This window comes from Phyllobates terribilis, unplaced genomic scaffold (genome assembly GCF_046119375.1).
Source record: "Phyllobates terribilis strain yellow unplaced genomic scaffold, ASM4611937v1 Scaffold_11__3_contigs__length_659146591, whole genome shotgun sequence".
Classification (NCBI taxonomy): domain Eukaryota; kingdom Metazoa; phylum Chordata; class Amphibia; order Anura; family Dendrobatidae; genus Phyllobates; species Phyllobates terribilis.
This window is the reverse complement of record NW_027362771.1, coordinates 9834752-9861273: the sequence shown is the minus strand read 5'-3', so window position 1 is coordinate 9861273 and position 26522 is coordinate 9834752. Positions and strand designations below refer to the sequence as shown.

The 26522-nt window shown below is 40.8% G+C and overlaps 1 protein-coding gene across 8 annotated transcripts in view; it reads left to right on the top strand.

Moving 5' to 3' along the window:
- The first annotated feature begins 6342 nt into the window (after positions 1 to 6342).
- TENM2 (teneurin transmembrane protein 2) overlaps positions 6343 to 26522 on the top strand; it is a 2544132-nt gene continuing 2523952 nt past the window's right edge. For all 8 annotated transcript variants that reach the window (XM_073651122.1, XM_073651120.1, XM_073651119.1 and 5 more), the window contains exon 1: positions 6343 to 6441. In XM_073651122.1, the coding sequence (XP_073507223.1) occupies positions 6357 to 6441 (85 nt within the window). In that variant the 5' untranslated portion in view covers positions 6343 to 6356. The remainder of the gene's footprint in view (positions 6442 to 26522) is intronic.

The window sequence follows — 26522 nt, the reverse complement described above, 5'->3', positions numbered from 1 at the left end:
GACACATGGACTGAAACACTGATGACACAGGGACTGTACACTGATGACTCAAGGACCATATACTGATGACTCACGGACGGTACACTGATGACTCACGGACTGTATACTGATGACTCACGGACCGTACACTGCTGACACACGGACTGTACACTGATGACACACGGACCGTACACTGATGACACACGGACCACACACTGATGACACACGGACCGTACACTGCTGACGTACGGACCATATACTGATGACTCACGGACCGTACACTGCTGACACACGGATCGTACACTGCTGACACATGGACTGTACACTGCTGACACACGGACTGTACACTGCTGACACATGGACCGTACACTGATGACTCACGGACCGTACACTGATGACTCACGGACCGTACACTGATGACTCACGGACCGTACACTGATGACTCACGGACCGTACACTGATGACACATGGACTGTACACTGATGACACACGGACCGTACACTGATGACACTGAAACCATTTTACAAGTACTTATTTAAACACAGATTTGTGAATGTGGCCTAAAACTGCCCATTTTCCTTAGATAGTATTTAAGGTCCTCATACACATTAGACTAAAGTCGGCCACACCTGCCGATATCAACGTGCTCGGCCGACAATCTGATGCTAGACTCACATATGTGTTACATTCTGAGAGAAAGGGGCTGATTGTTATCTCAGTTTTCATCCCAGTTGCTTCTGTTTTTTTTCTTCTGTTTTTTTCACTGAAAAGCTGCTGCTCACCTCCAGCCAATACAAAACTCTTGGAAGGTCACATGTTTATCACTAAGTAACAAATGTAATGAATTCACTTTTAATGAGAGAAGCTGAATACATTGAGTTGGCATGTGACCGCAAGTATGCAAATCGCACGCAATAGTATATCGTAATAGTGTGCGCACCACAAAATGTCATCATGCAGCAGTCACATACAGACTCTTGTTCCAAGTCTGGAGTGACCCCTTTAATGGTATTGGTTGTATGTTTGGGCTCATGGTCCTGCTGCAAAATAAATTTGGAGCCAATCAGACGCCTCTTGATCATCTTGCTACCTGTCTCAAATAGGTGTATACTGCTATAAATTATGCACGACAGAGCACATGGTGACTCTGTCTGCACCAGTATAATCACTAGCCATGTCAGCGCATATCACTTAATGCTGTTTTGTGGGGTTCAGATCTAAGCACAGACAGCCACTGAATGTATTTACACAGAACAGGCTGTCAGTAACCCGATGCATGAGCAAAATGTTCATCCATTGGGTGAAATAAGTTATGACCATGCTTAAAGAGGTTGTACATTACTTTAACATTGATGACCTACAGTATCCTTAGGATAGGTCAATAGGTCATCAATCTGATCAGTGAGGGTGCAACACCCGGCAGCCCTGTCAACTGTCCTTGATGTCGGTGGCGGCGGGAACTGCTCAGTTACAGAGCGGCACAGCTCCGTCTATTGTAAAGTGGCCACGACAAGGTACCTAAGGATAGGTCATCAATGTTAAAGTAGTGGACACTCCTTTAAATATCATTGTTCTCGGCAGTGGATAGTCCTGTAAAAACATGTGCAGCTGAGAACAATCCTATTACACAGTATATCATACAAGTGAACAGAGTGAGGCCGCGCACATCCAGTTAGAATGTGGCCAGAAGTACAGTATACATATCGCATACTTGTGGTCACATGACGGCCGCTCTCACCACCGGTGCTGGAGAATCCTGACAGTGCGCAGTGCACATGCTGTGGAGATTCAGAACTCTGCAGTCACAGGGCAATAAATCACTGCGATCAGCTTCATATATTCAATCGGCAGTCACTTAAATACAGCAATTGTCTACTGAAAATGCCTCCATAGATCCAGGTATCTTATTGGTTGACATCTTCTCTGATTGGAAATGTTCTCATCCCATTCTTCTTCATCTGATCCAGGCACCATGGTAACTTTCGACATCCACAGCTCATCTCTGCAGACTTCCCTCTTCTCTGGTCTTCTGCAGCACATTCCGACACATTGCCCTTAAAAATAATAGTCATTATAATTATGCCAAAGTAAAAAATATCCGCACATGCTGTGCACTAAATAAGCTTTATGCTGTGCACCTGAATAAGTATTTGCTCCACTGTGCTCTCTGCGCAAAAAGTGACCCGCACACTGTCCCCCTTATGATACATGGCCTCCACACGGTCCCCCTTATATACTATAGCCCCCATCCCTCCCGCATTAACTATGGCTGCCACACTGGCTTTTCTTATGAACAATAACCGTTTAACCATCTCCCCGTAACAACTATGGCTCAAATGCTCTCCAAACTACACAATGTACCGGCGATATGAACTATGGCCTCCACACTGTCCACATGTTCAATAAATGCTGCCGAGGAAACGCATTAAATCCGCATCGTGGGCACACAGCCTTAATCACTCGGTGATTACCATTGCTGTGACTAGGGGGTGCATGGGCACTCATCCGACTCCACCCTCTGCTGTGATAAGCAGAACACTGTCTATAGACTATGGTGTGGGAGGGGTTAGCTTTCTCAGCTCTGCTGCATTGCTAAATCTACACGCATTGTGACAGAACTGCTGCGCCCAGTAAACTAAGTGATACATCGTTAGATTCAGGGTCTCTTTTCCAACATTATGCTGCTCTCAGATGAGGTAGCAAAAACCTGCTGACAAATTCCCTTTAACATTGCAAAGGATAGAAGAAGCTTTATAAACATTTATTTATCTATACCTGAAAAACACTGATGACACTCTGATGGTAAGGACAGGCACACAGCCCATGCACTGATGACACACTGATTCAAAATACTGATGACACCGGTACCATTTTTTCATGGATGTGTTTAAACATGGATGTGTGAATGAGGCCATAATGTGTGCCGGGACAGGCACGCATTGATACAGAGGAGGCCAGGGCCCGGCTGACGTGCTGGGCTATGTAGCAGCCACTATGGCTGCTGAGATAGCATTTATTCCCCTGGTTTGAATGGTCAATGAGAGCAGTGTATTTTATGCAGGTTTACCTCTTTTTCTCTAAAAAGACTCAATTCTTTTGATGTCACAAAATATATCACTGTCAGTAAATTGCAATAGAGGTGTGAAAAAAGCCTTAGTGTACGTAAGCTGGTCTCAAAGTTACTGTGATTTTTATCTTGAATGTCAGCTCTTTATGTAATGTCTATAAAGGTATCTGTTCACTGAATTTAAAAAGAAAAGTATGATATGCTTTTTAAGAAGGGAATGACTGCAATACGAATTACTCTATACAGCCTGTGTTGATGAATTAAGAATGAGGCATATATATTGGATCACCTCCATGTTTTAGAAATATGACCTTGAGCTTATACAGTATAATGCATTATGTGTGTTTGATGATAACCCTGCGTTCACTTCAAAACTAATCACTGCACACTTTTAGCAAAATATGGATTGCATTACTTAGTATTAGTTTTAACTTTGCAGTTGTTAAAAGAGAAAAATCAAAATCCAAAGTTTGACATGATTTTTATTAGTCAGTCAGATATTTGCATTGAGGGGTATAACTACTATATAATAGGTGCCGGGGTTGTAGTCTTAGCTAAGGGGGCCCAAAATAAACCTTTGGCCCATGCAAGAATACCAATACTATTAAAGACCAGTGGTACTGGGGGCCCTGTTGGAAATAATTTTTATGAGCCAGCCAGGTATGTGTATACAGCAGTGTAACTATAATATGTGCAGGGGTTGCACTCTTACCTAAGCCCTTGAGCCTGGGAGGGGCCCAAAAGAAACCTTTGGTCATATGAGAATACCAATACGATTAAAGACCAGTGGTACTGGGGATCTGTTGGAAATTTTGTAATGGGACCCATGAACTTCAAGTCATGCCCCTGTTTGCATATTTAGGTATGGCAGAATGGAGTAATGGCACTAAGCAGTGGCATTAAGCCAGAAAATATTATCATCTCAGACGTATTGATGGCTTCAATTATATATTTTTTAATGCATGCTGCCTTTCACCACCGTAACCCTGTACAATAATAGCCAAAAATTAACGTCCCCATGCCTAGTGGCGAAAGTATGATTGAGGTCAGTTTCTAGGTAAAGTAAGACACAAATATCAGACACATGACCCATGTCTCTATTAAATATAACAATATATTTTTCATTTTCAGAATATTTGTTCTGAGCAACAAACACAAAAATAAACAGTTACAAAAATCAAAATACTTGCTGTTCTGCACATAGGAAATTCTCACACAAGTGCTGTTGAACACTATAAATATAGCAGAGGAGGGAAAATTGGTATGTGTAAATGGACAATTGAACTGATTGAAATACATTTTGTCTGCCAGAAAATTTGTCTGACATGCATGTTTTTTTTTGTTTGTTTTTTTCCTAGTATGACAATCATCATTATTACTAGAATAAAATGGTGATCTGGGCAAAGAATAGAAAAAGTGTAATACATTTTATTTTGTCTAAATGGGGTTTTTTTCATGCACAACCTTATCAGTCCTAATGAAATATCTGGGTGTGATACATTTAAATGATAGGCATTGTTTAAGGTCCAATCAGACAATCTACTGTTCTTTCATTACCTTTTGATACTCATTATAACTATTTGCACTCATGGCACTCACATTAAATGCCATTCCAAAGGTTTATTTGTATTTGTAATCCAACATTATCCTATTAAGCTTCTTTTTATAAACCTGGCATGCAAATTGCATTGAGGCTGTGATCAGTTTAATCAGAATGAAGCAGAAATAACTAAGGGTGCTGATTTAAGACTACATTTTCATCTCCAAAATGATACACAATAATTACCAAGCGGCCGGGTATGCTCGGAGAAAAGGAATGCATAAATGCTGACAGCTCTGGAGAATTTTCTTGTATAGAATATCTTGAAGTAAATACAAAATGTTGACAGTCCTATCAGTCAGACAAAAGGCCTAGCCAAAATGGATACACGTGAAGAAGTGGCAGCACAATGTGACCTTATTAATATTTATACAATATGATAATTAGGAGAGAAGTGGGATACAGTTTATGTATTTGTAAACCCTGTTCAATTCAGCATTAAAATGTTTTTCAATTCACACATCATACGCTAATTAGCAAATATCTAATTAGTGTTAGAAGATTAATTGCTCATGGGGTTTATTGAGGCTTTCATAAGAAAAAAAGAGTGGTCTTTTAGTTAAAATGACTAAGGTATAGTAACTCCCAACATAATACGTTTAATTGATTTGTTTTCAGGACATTGAAAAACTAAATAAAATGCAAGAACATAATGGAATCATTTGCCTGTGACAATGTTTGATAGCTCTAGGGCTACAAAGTTAGCAGACAACATTCTCCTCTTTATAGAAATTATTACGCGCATAAATAGTGATTGGTATGAGGCTCGGCACAGGCATAGAACAGATTTCCTAGGCAACCATTTTCTTTGATTTTGCCTACTATTATGCTTCGGAGAACACAGTGGTTGCCTACATGTAGCCATGTCAACTGTCATTGTTTTGAAAGCTCACACATTCTGTGATATCCATCTCACCAGCCTGTTTATTCAGAGCCAGGTGAGTCTGACACAAATCCTCATTTTTGGGGAGCATATATTGTTTCTCCGTGTCACATTCATCAGATTGTATCCCAATGTTATAGAAACTGGCTATTTTTAAATCAATGCTTCTGCTACAAATATTTCTGTTTCCTATGCTCTTTGCAGACGAATGGGAATTTGCTTTGAAAAAATATAAATTAACCCTTGTTCTATCAGTGTTACCCCTTCCTCCCCCAGAAGACAGTTCAGGCAATAATATTCTCATGAATGCAGCAGTTATTTAATGTATCACAATGTGTTTTAATGAAAGCTGATTGAACCCACTTCCACGCTGCAGGAAAACGTCAGCAGTGTTTACCATGAAACGTCATCTTTGGCTTCTTCTTGGACGTTTTTGGGCCCCTTGGCTGTCGGTGTCTTCTTTTTACAAAACTGTGTACATAGAGGGTGGAATCTGCCTGAAAAGATGCCATGTCCACATACCCTTAGGTTACAATCCCACAGTGATTATTTGGGGAGTTTTTGATGTTGCAGATTTTCTGCACGTATTGGGTAAACTAATACGTGACCTGCATTTTATTCATTGCCTTTTACACTTGCATTGTTTTCTCGTTTTTAAAGCTGACATTTTTGTCTCTTTTGGTATGTCATGTATTAAATAAAGCTGCTCTCTTTTTGATACTTCCTGACATTTTGCTTTAAGAAAATATTATTTATAGTCATGTATGGATCACATGCGTTTTTAGTGTGTTTCTGTGTGTTTTTTACTTGCAGATTTTTTGCATCAAATGCAATGGAGAAAATCTGCACATAACACTCAGCGTACCAGAAAAAAAAAATTGTCGTGTTACAAATTTCAAGAAGACACCACAGGTCAGTTTATGCAGCATAAAAATACAAAAAGTGAAGAATTCTAGGTTTTGCTACCGATTTAAGTTGCATTTACACATCTATGTGAGTGTAAGGCCTCATTCAAATGTCCGTTATTCGCATACATGTTCTATTCGTGTTTTCATGGGTAGAGCACATACCCGTTATAATCTATGGGGCAGTTCACATGTCTGTGCTTTTTGCCAACTGAGTTATGGTAAAAACTGACCCCGACCAAACACTGATGAAAAATGCTGATGAAATTCGAACCATTTTCTGCATGTATGAAAAATCACTCAAGTCTGAATGAGGCCTTACCATCCAAGATAAACAGACTGATTTTTTTTTCTAAGGTGTTATCCTAATTGCATCCATTTTTTTTCACTGATGCAGGTACATGGTTTCAACTTTTTTATACTTTGTCTATTCATATATGGCCAAGTTCACACATTCAGTATTTGATCAGTATTTTGCATCAGTATTTTTAAAATGGATGTGTGTATGGATCAGTGAAAGTTAATGGGTTAGTGTTCTGCCTGAGAAAAAATGGACAGCACTATGACGTGTCACACAGATGTGTGAATGTAGCCTTAGACAAGGTTAACGAGAGTATGAAAAATAATCCAATTTTCTTCCAGAAAACGCAGATAATTGTCATCCGTATGGTCATCCATGTGATATCCATGTGTCTGCATTTTACGTCTGTGCAACATCCGTGTGACATCCATAAGGCTTCCATATTTATACACCATCATCTTAAAATGTCCATGATCAAATATTTCCTAGGTTAATAATGGCAATGTATCCATAAATATCAGATGCAATATGGACATTCTGTATGTGATTCAATTCTTTTTTGCTTAGCTGTAGACTTGAAAGGGCAGACTCATCTCATGCCCAGTAGAAAATAGTGCATGCTGCAATTTTTTTTTTTCGCATGGACACTTGGTCCATATGAAGAAACTCTCATCTGAACTGCCCTAATGATTTCCATTGGTCAGTGTGCTGTCCGATTTTTACTCTGATTGTATACGTTCATATAACACTTTTGTCTAAACAAGTCTTAAATCTGATTGCTGAGCTTCCTAAAAGGGACCAACATGATCAATATGAACCATATTATGCAAGCATATGAATATAACAAATCACATACATTTATTAGTCAATTCTTTTTCTGATGTTTAAATCATCTTTTTCTTATTGATACGTGCTGTTTGCTCTGTAGATAGTAGAATATGGCTGCATTTGGGTTTTGTCAAATAGCTTTTCCAAACTTATAAATGCCTGGTTAGCAAGCTATATACAGTAAGAGTAAGCGCAGTATCAATACATAGCATTGCAGATTTTCCACTAGATATGCTTGGAGAGAGCCCATACACATGCCGCAATGGTATCTCTTTCTTATGTTTACTTCTGGAGAAAATAAAAATAGATACAAACTATGTTTGACGATTTCTTATTCTTAACAGATTCACGGTACGGCCTCATGCACATCTCAAAGCTCTGATTCAATATTAAAGGGCCATATAGTGGGTAGGGAAAGTATTCAGACCCCTTTAAATTTTTCACTTTTTGTTTCATTGCAGCCATTTGGTAAATTCTAAAAAGTTCATTTTTTTTTCTCATTAATGTACACTCTGCACCCCATCTTGACTGAAAAAAACAGAAATGTAGAATTTTTTGCAAATTTATTAGAAAATGTATTAAAAAAGAAAAACTGAAATATCACATGGTCATAAGTATTCAGACCCCTTGCTCAGTATTGAGTAGTAGCACCCTTTTGAGCTCCTACAGCCATGAGTCTTCTTGGGAATGATGCAACAAGTTTTTCACACCTGGATTTGGGGATCCTCTGCCATTCTTTCTTGTAGGTCCTCTCCAGTTCCATCAGGTTGGATGGTGAACGTTGGTGGACAGCAATTTTCGTGTCTCTCCAGAGATGCTCAATTGGGTTTATGTTAGAGCACTGGCTGAGCCTGTCAAGAATGGTCACCGAGTTGTTCTGAAGCCACTCCTTTGTTATTTTAGCTGTGTGCTTAGGGTCATTGTCTTGTTGGAAGGTGAACCTTCGCCCAAGTCTGAGGTCCAGAGCACTCTGGAAGAGGTTTTCATCCAGGATATCTCTGTACTTGGCCGCATTCATGTTTCCTTCAATTGCAGTGTCTGGTTTTCTCCACACATACCGCTTAGAATTTTCACCAAAAAGTTCTATCTTCGTCTCATCAGACCACAGAATCTTATTTCTCATAGTCTGGGAGTCCTTCATGTGTTTTTGAGCAAACTCTATGTGGACGAGCTTTTATATGTCTTGCACTGAGGACAGGCTACTGTCGGGCTACTCTGCCATAAAGGCCCAACTGGTCGAGGGCTGCAGTGATAGTTGACTTTGTGGAACTTGGTCAGATCTGTGCCTTGCCACAATTCTGTCTCTGAGCTCCTTGGACAGCATGTGACTTAAATATGAGTGTCTGAGCAAAGGGTCTGAATACTTATGACCATGTGATACTTCAGTTTTTCTTTTTTAATAAATTTGCAAAAATTTCTACATTTCTGTTTTTTTCAGTCAAGATGGGGTGCAGAGTGTATTTTAATGAGAAAAAAAATAATCTTTTTAGAATTTACCAAATGGTCGCAATGAAACAAAGAGTGTGTTACGGATCTGGATGGTGGAACCTCTGTGCTGCGGTGCAAGGAGGGACCCAGAGGGGCGTAACTAAGTATCAACTCGGACCGACCTAGGTCGTACGGCGGCTAACGACTCCGTGACCAGGGAGGGACCGAGCAGAGGGACCAGGTTCTACTCTGGGGACGACCTTGTAAGAGAGCAGGTGACTCCCACGGGCCAGATGGCTGAGACTGACCGATACAGCAGAGGGGCACAGCAGGCAACAGGCAGGAGCCTCTAGGTAGGCTGTCAGATGGTCACGGCAAGTGACGGGCAGGAGCCTCCAGGTAGGCTGACAGGTGGTCACGGCATGTGACAGGCAGGAGCCTCTAGGTAGGCTGTCAGGTGGTCACGGTAAGTGATGGAAGGAGCCTCTAGGTAGACTGTCAGGAGGTCACGGCAAGTGATGGAAGGAGCCTCTAAGTAGGCTGTTAAGTGGTCACGGCAGACTGTCGGGCTGGAGAGTAGTCAGATTGGCGGGCTGGACAGATAGTCAGGCTGGCGGGCAGGACTAGTAGTCAGGCTAGCAGCGGGACCTGAGGGCTGAAGCAGAGGTAAGTACACTGTGCATCAACTATTGCTCGGGCACCTCCATATTGGAGGAGGTGCTTTAAATATGGGAGGACCTCCAGCAATTGGCCGTGGACTCCTTAGGGTGGCACGCGCGGCCCTTTTAAAAGGGAGGGTGCGCGCGCCCTAACCACAGTGCCCGGGAAGCTGCGCACGCCGGCAGAAGCAGGAAGAGGAGCGCTGGAGGACGCCGGGCAGGGAGCGCGGCGGTGAGAGGGACGGCGTCTCTGCCTGGCAGGGGGCAGAGACGCCGATGCTACAGAGCGAAGGATTTAAAGGGATCTGAATACTTTCCGTACCCACTGTATAATGTTCTGTATATAGTGATCCTTATATTACCTGGTGCTGTGCTATATAATGTCCTGTATATAGTGATCCTTATATAATATCTGTTGCAGTGTTATATAATATTCTGTATATAGTGATCCTTATATTACCTGGTGCTTTGCTGTATATGTTCTGTATATAGTGATCCTTATATTACCTAATGCAGTGTTATATAATGTTCTGTATATAGTGATCCTTATATTACCTGGTGCTGTGCTATATAATGTCCTATATATAGTGATCCTTATATTACCTGGTGCTATGCTATATAATGTGCTAGAATTTACCAAATGGCTGCAATGACAAAAAGAGTGAAAAAATTAAAGGGATCTGAATACTTTCCGTACCCACTGTATGTCATTGAGTGGTAGCAATACTCATAGAAGAGAATGTCAAAAATATTGAAACATACTATGATTTTTGTTTCAAAAATTCTATAGAAATCTGTGGAATTAGGGCATATAAATTAATGTACAACCCCTGGCAAAAAATATGGAATCACCGGGCTCAGAGGATGTTCATTCAGTTGTTTAATGTTGTTGAAAAAAAGCAGATCACAGACATGGCACAAAACTAAAGTAATTTCAAATGGCAACTTTAGGGCTTTAACCCATTTAAAGCCCAAGACCTATTAATACGCGTCTGTGCCCTGGGCTTTAAGAGCCTGACCCGTATTAATACGTCACTGCGATCGCGCGCGCACACAGGCTGTGTGTGCGGGCACGATTGCCGCCGGGTGTCAGCTGATTCTCACAGCTGACACTCGGTACTATGTGCAGGGAGCGGTCCCGCACATTAACCCCTGCAATGCTGCGATCGAAGTCGATCACAGCATTGCAGTGGCTAAGGGGAGGTGATCGCAATGCTCACCTCTTCTTCTGGCCTCCAGCGCTATCTTCCCGGATGTTGCCATGATGACCCGATGTTGTCATGACAACATCCGGGTCGCCAGACAGCAGGGAGATGTTTTGGTCATGCGCAGTGCATGACCAAACTATCTGCTCCGTGTGCAGCGCTGACAGCCTGTATAGAACACGAATGGTGCTCCATTCCTGTGCTATGCAGGCGATCAGAATAAAAAAAGTGAAAGTCCCATAGTGGGACAAAGTATAAAAATAAAAAAACTGTCAGAAAGTGAAAAAAAACGTAAAAAATTTTGTAAAAATATTTAAAATAAATAAAAAAAATAATCCACCAAAAATAAAAATATAATGTACCCATCAATAAATATTATTATGAAAAAAAACAAAAAAAACAATAAAAGTACACATATTTGGTATTGCCGCATCCAGAACGACCTGACCTATAAAATTGTCCCACTAGTTAACCCCTTCAGTAAACACGGTAAAAAAAAAAAAGAAGCAAAAAACAATGCTTTATCATCATACTGCCAAACAAAAAATGGAATAACACGCGATCAAAAAGACGAATATAAATAAAAATGGTACCTCTGAAAACGTCATCTCGTCCCGCAAAAAAACAAACCATGATACAGCTCCATCAGCCGAAAAAAAAAAAGTTATAGCTCTCAGAATAAAGCGATGCAAAAAAATATTTTGTTCTACGAAATTGCTTTTATTATGTAAAAGCGCCAAAACATAGAAAAACTATATAAATGTGGTACCGCTGTAAGCATACTCACCCGAAGAATAAAGCTACTCTATCAATTTTACCACACGCGGAGCAGAATAAAAAAATTAAAAATAAACAATTCCTGAATTGTTGGTTTTTGTTTATTCTGCCTCCCCAAAATCGGAATAGAAAGCGATCAAAAAATGTCATGTGCCTGAAAATGGTACCAATAAAAACATCAACTCATCCTGCAAAAAACAAGCCATCACATGACTCTGTCGGCCAAAATATGGAAAAATTATAGCTCTCAAAATATGGCGATGCAAAAACTCGATTTTACAAAAAAATGCGTCAATCATAAAAACCCGATATGATTCTGGTATCTCTGTAGTGACACCGACCCAAAGAATAAAGTCGTCTAATCCCTTATACCACACGAGGAATGTCATAAGAAATAAACTCTTGGGTTAGGGTTGTGCTAGGTTTAGGGTTGGGGATAGGGTTGGGCTAGGGTTTGGCTAGGGTTAGGGCTGGGCTAGGGTTAGGCTAGGGTTGTGCTAGGGTTAGTATTAGGGTTGGGGTTAGGGTTGGGGTTAGGGTTGGGCTAGGGTTGGGCTAGGGTTGGGGTTGGGGTTGGGGTAGGGTTAGGGTTGGGATTTTTTTCAAAAGTTAAAAAAAAAAAGACGATATGGCAACTAGTGTTGAGCGCAAGTGCTCCCTACTTGAGTTTGCATCGGGTGCTCGGGCATGCTTGAGCATCGTGGGTGCTCGAGTGACATGCTTGAGTCTACGCCCCATATGCTTTGCGGCCAAAAAAAACTCGCAGGGATTGCCTGCCATGCACGAGCTATCCCCACATGTTTTTTTTTGGGTGTCTAATAACCGTGAAACATGCGGGCGGGGACTCAAGCATGTCACTCGAGCACCCGCGATACATGGTGCATACCTGAGTACCCGATGCAAACTCAAGTATCGAGCACTTGTGCTCACGAGTAATGACAACTTAGTCAATATGATAACCTAATGTTATCAAATTCTGTGTCATACCTCTGGGTTCAAATTGTTCACTATACCCCTCGATAAAATCCTTGAGAGGCGTGGTTTCCAAAATGAGGTCACTTGTGGGGGGTTTCCACTATTTAGGCACATCAGGGGCTCTCCAAACACGACATGGCGTCTGCTCTCGATTCCAGACAATTTTGCGTTCAAAAAGTCACACAATGCTCCTTCCCTTCTGTACTCTGCCGTGCGCCCAAACACTGTATTTTCCCAACATATGGGGTATTGGCGTACCCCAGGAGAAATTGCACAAACGTTTTTGGGAGCCATTTTCTCCTCTTATCCTTGTGAAAATAAAAAAAAATTGGGGCTAAAACATAATTTTTGTGGAAAAAGTTCGATTTTTTTATTTTCACGGCTCCATGTTATAAATGTCTGTACAGGACTTGGGGGTTTAGGGTGCTCACCACACATCTAGATAAGTTTCCTGAGGGGTCTAGTTCCCAAAATGGTGTCACTTAGGGGGGTTTCCACTGTTTAGGCAGATCAGGGGCACATCCACTAATTATTCAAGCAAATTTTACATTCAAAAAGTCAAATGGTGCTACTTCCCTTCCAAACCCTGCCATATGCCCAAGCAGTGGTTTTCCCCCACATATGGGGTATCTGCTTACTCAGGAGAAATTGCACAACAAACTGCATGTTGCAATTTCTCCTGATACCCTTATGAAAATGCAAAATTGGGGACTGAAAAACATTTTTGTGGGAAAAATGTGAAAATTTTATTTTTAAGGCTCAATGTTAGAAACTTCTGTGAAACACCTGTGGGTTCAGGGTGCTCACCACACATCCAAATAAGTTCCATGAGGGGTCTAGTTTACAGAATGGTGTCACTTGTGGGGGGTTTCCACTGTTTAGGCACATCAGGGGCACATCCGCTAATTATTCAAGCAAATTTTACATTCAAAAAGTCAAATGGTCCTCCTTCCCTTCGGAACTCTGTCGTGCACCCAAACAGTGATTTTTCCCCACATATGGGGTATCTGCGTGCCCAGGGGAAATTGCACAACAAATTTTGTGGTCCATTTTTTCTTGTTACCCCTGGAAAAATAAAAAAATTGGGTCTAAAGTAACATTTTTTGTGAAAAAAAAGTTAAATGTTAATTTTTTTCTTCCACATTCCAAAAATTCCTGTGAAGCACCTGAAGGGTTAATAAAGTTCTTGAATGTGGTTTTTAGCACCTTGAGGGGTGCAGTTTTTAGAATGGCGTCACCTTCTGTCATAAAGACCCCTCAAAGTGACTTAAAATATGATGTGGTCCCTAAAAAAATGGTTTTGTAAATTTTGTTGGAAAAATGAGAAATCGCTGGTCAACTTTTAACCCTTATAGCTCCCTAATAAAAAAAAATATGGTTCCAAAATTGTGCTGATGTAAAGTAGACATGTGGGAAATTTTATTTATTAACTATTTTGTGCAACATATCTCTCTGATTTAAGGGTATAAAAATAAAAATTTGGAAAATTGCAAAATTTTCACCAAATTTCCTTTTTTTTCACAAATAAACACAAGTGATATCGAATAAATTTTACCACAATCATGAAGTACAATATGTCACGAAAAAATAATCTCAGAATCAGGGGGATCCGTTGAAGCGTTCCAGAGTAATTACCTCATAAAGTGACAGTGGTCAGAATTGTAAAAATTGGCCTGGTTATTAACGTGCAAACCACCTTGGGTTGTAAAGGGGTTAAGAAACACTAAAATAAATTAATATTAAAAATGTGGTGCTCAGGGTCATTTTTTGCAGACCAAGCAGAGGGAAAAAATTATGGAATCACTAAATTCTGAGGAAAAAATCATGGAATCACCCTGTAAATTTTCATTTCCAAAACTACCACTGCATCAAATTAGATCTGCTCATTAGTCTGCATCTAAAAAGGAGTGATCACACCTTGGAGAGCTGTTGCACCTAGTGGACTGACATGAATCATGGCTCCAGCATGAGAGATGTCAATTGAAACAAAGGAGAGGATTATCAAACTCTTAAAAGAAGGTAAGTTATCACGCAATTTGGCAAAAGATGTTGGTTGTTCACAGTCAGCTGTGTCTAAAATCTGGACCAAATACAAACAACATAGGAAGGTTGTTAAAGGCAAACATACTGGTAGACCAAGGAAGACATTAAAGAATCAAGACCGGAAACTGAAAGCAATATGTCTCCAAAACAGAAAATGCACAACAAATGAGGAACGAATGGGAGGAAACTGGAGTCAATGTCTGTGACCGAACTGTAAGAAACCGCCTAAAGGAAATGGGATTTACATACAGAAAAACTAAACATAAGCCATCATTAACACCGAAACAGAAAAAAAACAAGGTTACAATGGGCTAAGGAAAAGCAATCGTGGACAGTGGATGACTGGATGAACGTCATATTCAGTGATGAATCGCGAATCTGCATTGGGCAAGGTCATGATGCTGGAACTTTTGTTTGGTGCCATTCCAATGAGATTTATAAAGATGACTGCATGAAAAGAACATGCAAATTTCCACAGTCATTGATGATATGTGGCTGCATGTCAGGTAAAGGCATTGGGGAAAAGGCTGTCATTACATCTTCAATAAATGCCCAAGTTTACATTGATATTTTGGACAATTTTCTTATCCCATCAATTGAAAGGATGTTTGATGACATCATTTGTCTAGATGATAATGCATCCTTCCATAGAGCAAAAACTGTGAAAACATTCCATGAAAGAAGACACATAAGGTCAATGTCATCGCCTGCAAATAGTCCGCATCTCAATCCAATTGAAAATCTTTGGTGGAAGTTGAAGAAAATGGTACATGACAAGGCTCCAACCTGCAAAGCTGATCTGGCAATAGCAATCAGAGAAAGTTGGAGCCAGATTGATGAAGAGTACTGTTTGTCACTCATTAAGTCCATGCCTCAGAGACTGCAAGCTGTTATTAAAGCCAGAGGTGGTGCAACAAAATACTACTGATGTATTGGAGTGTTCTTTTGTGTGTTTGTTTTTCATGATTCCATAATTTTTTCCTCAGAATTGAGTGATTCCATAAATTTTTCCCTCTGCTTGGTCTGCAAAAAATTACCCTTACTGAGTACCCCATTTTTATTCTTCATTTCTTTTAGTGTTTCTTAAAACCCTAAAGTTGCCATTTGAAATGACTTTAGTTTTGTGCCATGGCTGTGATCTGCTTTTTTTCATCAATATTAAACAACTGAATGAACATCCTCCAAGCCGGTGATTCCATAATTTTTGCCAGGTGTTGTAGAATCAGATAGAGTAAGAGGCATACAAAGGTACAATATGGGTACAAAGAAGTCTAAGCATATACTAATATAGTTTTACAAGACACAAACAGGGAAAACAGTAATTCTAGGACTCCTATATACTAAAGATTACACATATATTATACAGTGGTGGCCAAAAGTATTGACACCCCTGCAATTCTGTCAGATAATACTCAGTTTCTTCCCGAAAATGATTGCAATCACAAATTCTTTGGTTTTATTATCTTCATTTAATTTGTCTTCAATGAAAAAAACACAAAAAGAATTGTCCTAAAGCCCAATTGGATACAATTCCACACCAAACCTAAAAAAGGGAGTGGACAAAAGTATTGGCACTGTTTGAAAAATCATGTGATGCTACTCTAATTCGTATAATTAACAGCACCTGTAACTTACCTGTGGCACCTAACAGGTGTTGGCAATAACTAAATCACACTTGCAGCCAGTTAACATGGATTAACTTTGACTCAACCTCTGTCCTGTGTCCTTGTGTGTACCACATTGAGCATGGACAAAAGAAAGAAGATCAAAGAACTGTCTGAGGACTTGAGAAACCAAATTGTGAGGAAGCATGAGCAATCTCAAGGCTACAAGTCCATCTCCAAAGACCTGAATGTTCCTGTGTCTTCTGTGCGCAGTGTCATCAAGAAGTTTAAAGCCCATGGCACTGTGGCTAACCTCCCTAGATGTGGACGGAAAAGAAAAATTGACGAGAGATTTCAACGCAAGATTGTGCGGATGGTGGATAAAGAACCTCGCCTAACATCCAAACAAGTTCAAGCTGCCATGCAGTCCGAGGGTACAGCAGTGTCAACCCGTACTATCCGTTGGTGTCTGAATGAAAAGGGACTGTATGGTAGGATACCCAGGAAGACCCCACTTCTTACCCCGAAACATAAAAAAGCCAGGCTGGAGTTTGCCAAAACTTACATGAGAAAGCCTAAAACGTTTTGGAAGAATGTTCTCTAGTCAGATGAGACAAAAGTAGAGCTTTTAGGCAAAAAGCATCAACATAGAGTGTACAGGAAAAAAAAAGAAGCATTCAAAGAAAAGAACACGGTCCCTACAGTCAAACATGGCGGAGGTTTCCTGATGTTTTGGGGTTGCTTTGCTGCCTCTGGCACTGGACTGCTTGACCGTGTGCATGGCATTATGAAGTCTGAAGACTACCAACAAATTTTGCAGCATAATGTAGGGCCCAGTGTGAGAAAGCTGGGTCTCCCTCAGAGGTCATGGGTCTTCCAGCAGGACAATGACCCAAAACACACTTCCAAAAGCACTATAAAATGGTTTGAGAGAAAGCACTGGAGACTTCTTAGGTGGCCAGCAATGAGTCCAAACCTGAATCCCATAGAACACCTGTGGAGAGATCTCAAAATGGCAGTTTGGAGAAGGCTCCCTTCAAATATCAGGGACCAGGAGCAGTTTGCCAAAGAAGAATGGTCTACAATTCCAGCAGAGCATTGTAAGAAACTCATTGATGGTCACCGGAAGCGGTTGTTAGCAGTTATTTTGGCTAAAGGTTGTGCAACCAAGTATTAGGCTGAGGGTGCCAATACTTTTGTCTGGCCCATTTTTGGAGTTTTGTGTGAAATGATCAATGATTTGATTTTTGCTTCATTCTCTTGTGTGTATTTTCCTTGCAAGCAAATTAAACGAAGATAATAATACCAAAGAATTTGTGATTGCAATCATTTTCAGGAAGAAACTGAGTATTATCTGACAGAATTGCAGGGGTGCCAATACTTTTGGCCACCACTGTACAGTACTAAAGTCATACAAAAACAGACTGCATAACATGAATTACAACAGTATTAATGAAAAAGTATGCAGAAACTATCAACAAGAAGAAATGGACTATCTAATGGTGTGAGAGATTAAACACAGTGGTCAGTAATCAGCCAGGGTTTGTATATAAATAACCTCAGCAATGTGGGCAAGAGCTTGTGCAAATGACCGTAGATTCTGTCTTCCAAGAGAATCAGGTCATATATGAAAATGACACTCTGATGAAACTCTGATCAGTGTTTGATCAGACTGTGAAATGTCTGCATCTTTTCGATTCTGAAAATTAAACAGCACTCAGATGACATTCGAGGGCAGTCTGATGGTTTCCACGGACTCATTGACTTGCGTGGTCGAGTGAGATCCGAATATCAGATCAAACTCAGGCATGCAGCAATCTTTTCTTTGGGCAGACCCAGTTCAAGGAAAAAATTGGAAATGTGCACAGCCCCACAGACTAACATTGGTTTGAGTGCGATCCAATGTCTTGTCAGATCCAACTCGGACCGAAAATACAGCCAAGTGCACAAGGCCTTAAGGTGTAAAATAAAAATGTAGTTAGTACAGGGTGTTTCTAGGGGGAGCAGGCGGGGCATTTGGCCTGGGTGCTGCTGGCCTGGGGTGCCGTCGGGCCTCCTAATGCAGCAGTCGGAGGTGTCGCCTTGGCGGCTGCATTTTGCCACTCTCCGTAGTAGGAGTTGGCCATTCTCTGAGCCAGCTGTCAAGCTGACAGCCAGCTCAGAGAAGCTGCAGTGCACCGGTTCCCAGTGATCAATTGTACTCACGTCTTCCAGACTTAACACTGCATAGGCTATACTGTCTATACTGATGAGGGTTGTGATGCTGTGTTTCTGTATTGAAGGGGGTTCAAATTATGTATTCTTGTACTGCTGGTAGTTCTGGAGATGAATTCTTGTCCTCTTATTGGTTATGATCATGTACACATGTAGCCATCCATAACTTGTAAAATTATTACCATAGAAATGTATCATGTAAAGTGTTGTGCTATCTGACAAGTTAACGGTTTACTATGTTTTTATTTATATTAGCAGCATTAAAGAAGTTGTCCAAGTTTGTGATGAGTCTAGAGTCATTCTACTTGACTACAGACTTCTGAATTCTCAGTGCGCATTGTACACGGTCAGGATTCTCTGGTGCCAGCTGTGAGGGTGGGAGTTTATGACACTGAAAGTATGTGATTTGCATACATGCCGTCGTATGCTGACTAGACATGTGTGGCTTCACTTGAATGTAAAGAATTGAGCAAGGCTGGACATGTCTAGTCTGAATGTGGCCAGAAGTATACAAATTGCAAATTTGTGCTCATATGGCCATCCACTCTTGCCACTGGCAAGGGAGAATCCTAAAAGTGTGCAGTGCATGCGCTGTGAGAATTCAGAAGCCTGTAGTCACATAGAATGACTGCAGACCTTCATCTCAAACCTGGAAAAATCCTTTAATTATAAAATGAAGCACTGTAGCATGCCCAATCCTAACCGAATGTAATATACTCACTGTCAGGATTCAACTCTGTTTGCTTGTTCCAGCAGTCATCACATGGCGACTTCACTCAAATGTGATTTTAATATTTACCATCATATGGCAACTAGCTTTTCTTCCTGCTTCTCTCAGTTTTTCACTGAACATTCAGAGAATTATGAAAATCAGCTCTTCGGCACGCACATGGCTGTAAGTGTGCAAATCGGATATAAATGATTGATCACATGACGACTACTCAAACTGCTTGAGGGGCAAGGGGGCAAACTGAATTCTTGCCCCAGGTGCCAGAAAACCTAGATACATCTCTGACTTAGCTAAAAGTAATTGCATTTTGCTTTGTGTCAGTGGATGGCAGCAAAGAATATTTTAGCTAGACTAAAGCAGAATAATGTAACACATAGGAAGTGTGAGGGTCAGCCTTTAATGGAAAGTTCAAAGGCCAGAGTTAATTATGCAAACAAGGCAAGAAATCTCAAAAGGAAAGGGAACTGCCCAACAATAAGAATCGCTGCTGCTTGTAATCTCAGAACCCTGACAAACAGGGCTATGCCAATAAAAAGTTATGCTAAGTAGCAACTTTAAATCACAGTATATACGACAAGCAGATACACTGTATAAGTATCAGGGGTACCTACAGTATTCTAGCAGGAGAGTAGATTTGGGAAGAAATAAGGATCAAGCATGTTGAATTTAAACAAGTGGCGGCAAGAACATACCATCCATAGAGGCAACCCATGCAGCTGCTATGCAGCCCTTGAATTCGGTCATGCTTGGCACCAGGCACCCTCTCCACCCCTCCCCATTATCACATTTTTAGAAGTATTCTCAACCCCAGCATGTAGGTACCCATTGAATAGGATAGTGAGATAGTTTTTTTTTAAGTCATTTGATTTTTTTTAAATCATTTGAGTGGGTCATCATACAAAATGCCGAGCCTGTGGGGGCCATTCATACTGAATGAAGGGCTTCTGGGGGCCGATCATACTGAATGAGGGGCTGTGGGGCACCATACTGACAACGTATCATATAAAAGTAAAATTGGAAGATAGGACCCCGCCAAATACATTTGGTCAAATAAAACAGCTATCGTCCATAGCAAACATTGATATGTGCAGTTTGGTGCACATGGCCTTTGCAGACTCTTCTCAGAGAGAGTTTCTAGCTTATCTCTCTCTTTAACTCCAACACACATCCAGTCTGCTCAGCTTCCCAAGCAGACTCCATAAGGTGAACCTAGCTTGATTATATCATATGCAGAGCTAGCCAGGTGCTAATCAAACCCTGCAGGGCTAGGATTTAACCCAGTCCAATCTGGCTTTGTTAATAAATTATATATATATGTTTTGGGCGGGCTCAATTACAATTGTGATTTTTATGTATGCCACAGAATGGAAGTACGCAGCTAAAATAATCTAAAAGTGTCTTGAAGCAATTTATTCCACTGTTGAGAACATATGCTCACTTGGGCAGATCATGAATGTATATTGGTGGGGTCAGAAGGAATAGCTGTCAGCTGAAAAATCAACAGCTAAGGTGTATGGAGACCTTTAGTCACAGTGCCTTTGTGTCTTTTTTTAAGTCAATGAGTGTACACTACAGTCTAATTATATGTGACACAGAGTTTCACTACAAAGACAGAATATTTAGTTTATATACTATCTCCAGGTACAACATAATGTGTTCCTGTAAGGCCCGGTCTCTACAAGTATCTATGTGGCTCTCTAAACCAGCAGAAAAACTCTTTAGTGTAATGGTTCTTACAGTACAGAAGGACTCGAGAGACATTATTAGTGCAGGCCTAAAGAAAATTTAGAAGTATCTTATGGTCTTAGAAAAACATATAAACTCACCAGCAATACTAAAGAAAAAAAGTTAAAAATAAAATGTTAGCACAACATGCTATTCTATTGACCCTTGTATATCTCATTCAAGAGACTCATTCTAGCATCCTTATTTTTTTTTATCAAAATATGTATCAGATCTTGGCACAAGAGAGAGGAGAAGCGTTTCGCCTCTCCCTTGTGAAAAACTCCTATTTTCTAAATTAACATCTGCCGGATTAAAGGCGTTTTATGTGCAGGTTTTTTTCTCTCTGATGGTGATAACTGTGTTTCTTTGCAGTGGCAATACCCTGACAATTGTATTGCATTTACAAATGTAGTTTGTAAGATTTTTACATATTCAAGGAAAGAAAGTCAAAAGAACAGACAGAACCAAGAATAAAACATACTGTATATTGTAGGATTCCTCCTGCAGCCTGAATTATTGAAATGCTATACTGCCCATAAAATATGTAGTATATTTTGATTGAGTCAGCTGAAAATTGAGAATTATTGATAAAACTAACAATAAATGTGCTCCATAAATATTTTAGGAATTCCTGGCTTGTCCCACTGTGCTATGTATAGTGCATTTGTATATGTAGTCTGCCATTTTAAACTGGGTCATTTTGCTATCACAACAGAGCATGGCTGAGTGAGTTATTTATCTTAAAGGTTTAACATTGTATACGAGGCATGAAATGACAGCTTGGAGAATAGCTGAGGTTTCTGCTTGGAAACGTGCAGTGGGTGACTGGAAGATGAATAGTGTTCTTTACAGATTACGTGTATTATTTCTAGTAAACAGAGATAGAGAGGGGGATTTTTGAACAGCTGGGTCAAATTTTACAGTATCCAAGGCTTCCATTTTAACCATTAGACTAAAAAATAACCATAAACTACATCTTTCCAGAATGCTCAAGGCCTAAGGAGTATGTCTATTTCATACTGCATCCAATCAATACTTCAGGGTTCAGTTTTTCTGTGCTTCCACAAGCTTTGTCACATCTGTCTTACTCTATTCCTACTGTACAGATAGAGACCTTTCTGACCTCACATAATTTGGCCCATTGGTTACCAGATGAAAAAGAAAATATAGCCAGTGCTTGAGTATAGGAATCATCAACTTGCTGTGATTGAAAATGCTAATCAAGTTATTTTTGCAGTGTAACGTGTTCGTTTGTGTGCCGCAATGTGTCACATATACAGTGAACAGCAGACGTTTTACAGTTTGCAAATTACCAGAAAATGAGATTTATTGCAATCATATGAGGCTAACAATATGTTAAAAAACATCGCTCCAATGCTACTCACTAAGTTAAATATTATAATATGGAATGTTTTGAATCTGCTGAATAATTCAAGCAAAAGAAACTTATCATGCAATTAACATATTAATATTTTATTGGACATCCAGTAGTATAGATGAGAATATCTGACAAGATTCGAATTCGCCAAATCATGCGGATTTCACCTGGAAATTCGATTTGGATTGAATTTAATAATAACAATTTGAATGTCCTATATTATTCTCTGGGGTCTTATAACTCCAGGATATATTTTTAAAAAAAAAAACTGCTAGTATTCCTTCAGCACTCACCTCCACTACTCACTGTTCCGCATATGGTCTTCAGCACCTCTTCTTATCACCACCGTGAGCTGAAATCTTGGGCGACTTCACAATAAGCAGGGACTTCTGGCCATGACTAAGCCAGGTCTAGTAGTGGTGGAATTTCCGGTCTCGAATTTGCATTATAAGGATTTGAAGCACGCTGTGATATTACGAGGTTGCTGCATGAGCCCGTTGCCAATTCTGACAGATTCCTGTTATTGTGCACTGTTCTTCTCAGTGCAAAGTGACAGTGCACTCTCTCACTGGCTCTGATCAGAATTGACCAACTGGCAACATGGCGCATGGTCAGTGCACATTATAAGTAGAGAAAGTGCCGCCCCCACAAGTGACATCACTGCAGGGGAGGCAATGGTTTCTGCTTGCTCATTATTTACTTACACTATGCCATAACAGTGCACACTGTTATCGGGTTGTCACTTCTGATCAGAGCCAGCGACACAGTGCAGAAGAATAGTGCACAGTGACAGGAATCTACTGAGCATACATCAGAATGGACAACTAACACATGCTCAGTAGAGCAGGGACTAGCCCAGCCCCTGCAATGGAGGTCACTAATGACTTTGTTACAGAGAGGAAAACGAGGCTGTGGCAGTTCCTCTGCCCCCTGATTACGCTTTATTTGAGTATCCCCGCATGCACTGGGATTCTCAAATGAAGCATCATCAAAAGGAAAGTAGAAAAAAAATAAAGCAGTTAGATAGTATCGTTAGGGAGCGATAGGGAATTTTTAAATAAAGTATATTAGAAAAAAAATTTGATTATTACATGAAATAGAGATTTAGGATGAAAATAAAATTTAGTTTCAGACCACCTCTTTATTAGCTTGTTTATGTTATGATCTGCAACATAAACTAAGGAAAGAATGGGAATAGCTGTCCCTACAGTAAGACTAAGCTGATTCCCTACGATGTAGCGGGCAGCCTGTTCCTTGTGAACAGACCCGCCTTTGTCCTCGGCTAGTCTGAATGGAGACTTATAGAATAAAGGGAGGGGTCCCTAAAAGAACTAAGGACTGGGACAAAAAAGGGATACCTCCTAACAGAAGTTGTTGCAGAGCAAAAAGACAAACTGACAAAAAGTACTAGAGGTCCCAGAGGACCAAGCAAACTAGACAGAGATAGGCACCAAAGCACCTGGCTAGAGAGACAGGCAAAAAACACTGAAGTCCAGCAAATCCAGAAGGGCGGAGCTGGAATATATAGGTAGCTGGTCACGTGACTGCAAAACACAAGATAGCAAAAACTAACAGGAGGGTTCTAACAGTACCCCCTCTTCTATGACGATCCTCCGGATCCTCCAGGCCCAGGCCTATCAGGAAACCTCCTGTGGAAAGCTTTAACAAGCCTAGGAGCAGAGACATCATCCGTCCTTACCCAGGAGTTGTCTTCGGGATCGAAACCCTTCCAGGAGACAAGATACTGTAATAACCCTCTATGCCATCTTGAATTCAAAATACGAGAAATTTCATATTTACCGTCTTCCACCACTGGAGGAACTGTGACAGTGGCGTCCCTATTAGAAACGTCAGCCTTTTTCAACAAGGAAACATGAAACACAGAATTAATCTTCCAGGAAGTAGGGACATCCAACCTGACAGCAGATGGGTTAACAGCCTGAAGCACTTTAAATGGACCCATAAACTTAGGACCCAGTTTTTTAGAGGGAATCCTCAACCGCAAGTTCTTCGAGGACAACCAAACCATGTCACCCACAGTAAACAAAACCTCTTTACGTTTCCTGTCAAAATACTTCTTGGACTTCTTTTTAGCCTCTTGCAGGTTACAACGTACATTAGTCCAAACTCTCTCCAAATCACCGGAAAAATTCTCCTCCTCTGGCACCGCCGACCCCAATTTGGAGAACAAACCAAAAGACGGCTGTCTCCCAGTGCAGCAAAAAAAAAGGAGAACACCAAGCAGAGGAGGATGTATGATTGTTAAGAGCAAATTCTGCGAGAGGCAGAAACTCAGACCACACCTCTTGATTGTCCGCCACAAAACAACGCAAAAACTGTTCAACATCCTGGTTCTTTCTTTCAGTCTGTCCATTAGACTCAGGATGATAACCAGACGAAAATGACAAATGGACTCCCAACCTGTCACAAAAAGCACGCCAAAAGCGAGCCACAAACTGAGGTCCTCTATCAGAAACAATATCCGTCAGAATGCCATGGAGCTTGACAATCTCCTTAACAAACGCCTTAGCGAGTGTCTTGGCGCAGGGCAACTTAATGAATGGAACCAAATGACACATCTTACTAAAACGGTCTACGACCACCCAGATGACAGTAAAACCCTCAGACACAGGAAGATCAGTAATAAAATCCATAGACAGATGCGTCCAAGGCGCACTAGGAACCTCCAGAGGACAAAGCAACCCCGCAGCAGGAGTATGTGAAGCCTTTGACCTAGCACACACAGTACACTGACGCACCCACTTGATGACTTCCTTATGCCATCCAGGCCACCAACAACTGTGACTGATAAGTCTCTTAGTCTCCGAAACACCTGGATGACCTGCCAACCGAGACTCATGACACTCCACAAACAAATCTCTCCTAAAGGCTCTAGGCACGAACAACCTCCCATGGGGAGTGTTAGATGGAGCATCATCTTGAGCATTCAGAATCCCATTCTCCAAATCGGAGTACAATGCCGCCACCACAACTCCTTTCTGCAAAATGCTATCCTCCTCCTCTGCACCGACGTAGGAGAGAAGCTGCGAGATAAAGCATCGGCTTTAACATTCTTAGTGCAGGGATATAGGTAACAGAAAAATGAAACCGAGAAAAAAAAAGTGCCCACCTAGCTTGACGGGCATTCAAGCGGTTGGCAGCATCCAGATAGATCAAATTCTTATGATCTGTGAAAACCTGAATAGGAAATCTAGCGCCTTCCAAAAAATTACGCCAGTGTTCAAACGCAAGTTTAATAGCCAGCAACTCCTGATTTCCAACATCATAATTCAGTTCAGTTTCTGAAAAAATTTTCTAAAAGAAGGCACAAGGATGTACTCCACCCTTGTCCTCCTGAGACAAAACTGCTCCGACCCCCACCGATGAAGCATCGACCTCGACCAAAAAAGGTTTGGTCTCATCAGGCTGTATAAGGATAGGGGCAGAACTGAACCTCTCTTTGAGATACTCAAATGCTTCAATGGCTTCAGTAGTCCACTGGGTCATATTCGCACCTTTCCTGGTGAGATCGGTTAGAGGTTTAACAATTACAGAAAAATTCTTAATGAATTTCCTGTAATAATTGGCAAAACCCAAAAACTTCTGTATAGATTTCAAACCAATAGGCCTAGGCCATTCCTGCACAGGCTGAACCTTCACAGGGTCCATCTCAAAGCCCTCGCTGGAAACAATGTAGCCCAAAAAACTAATTTTCTGCACAGCGAACTCACATTTCTCCAGCTTAGCAAAGAGTGAATTATCACTCAATAACTGCAAAACTTCACGTACACTCTGCCAATGGGACTCTAAATCTGGTGAATAAATCAAAATGTCATCCAAATACACAACCACATTCTTACCAATTAAATGTCTTAGCATGTCATTAATAAGGTTCAGAAAAAATGCAGGTGCATTGGTAAGACCGAAGGGCATCACCAGATTCTCAAAATGACCTACCGGAGTGTTAAAAGCAGTTTTCCATTCATCACCCTCCTTCACACGTAACAAATTGTATGCCCCTCGGAGATCAATTTTTGAGAACCACTTGACTCCCACTAACTGGTTAAACAAGTCAGGAATTAACGGCAATGGGTAGGAATTGCGTACGGTAATCTTATTAATTTCACGAAAATCCAGACATGGACGTAAACCGCCGTCCATTTTTTTATCAAAGAAGAATCCGACTGCCACAGGCGACTTAGAAGGTCTAATGTGCCCAGC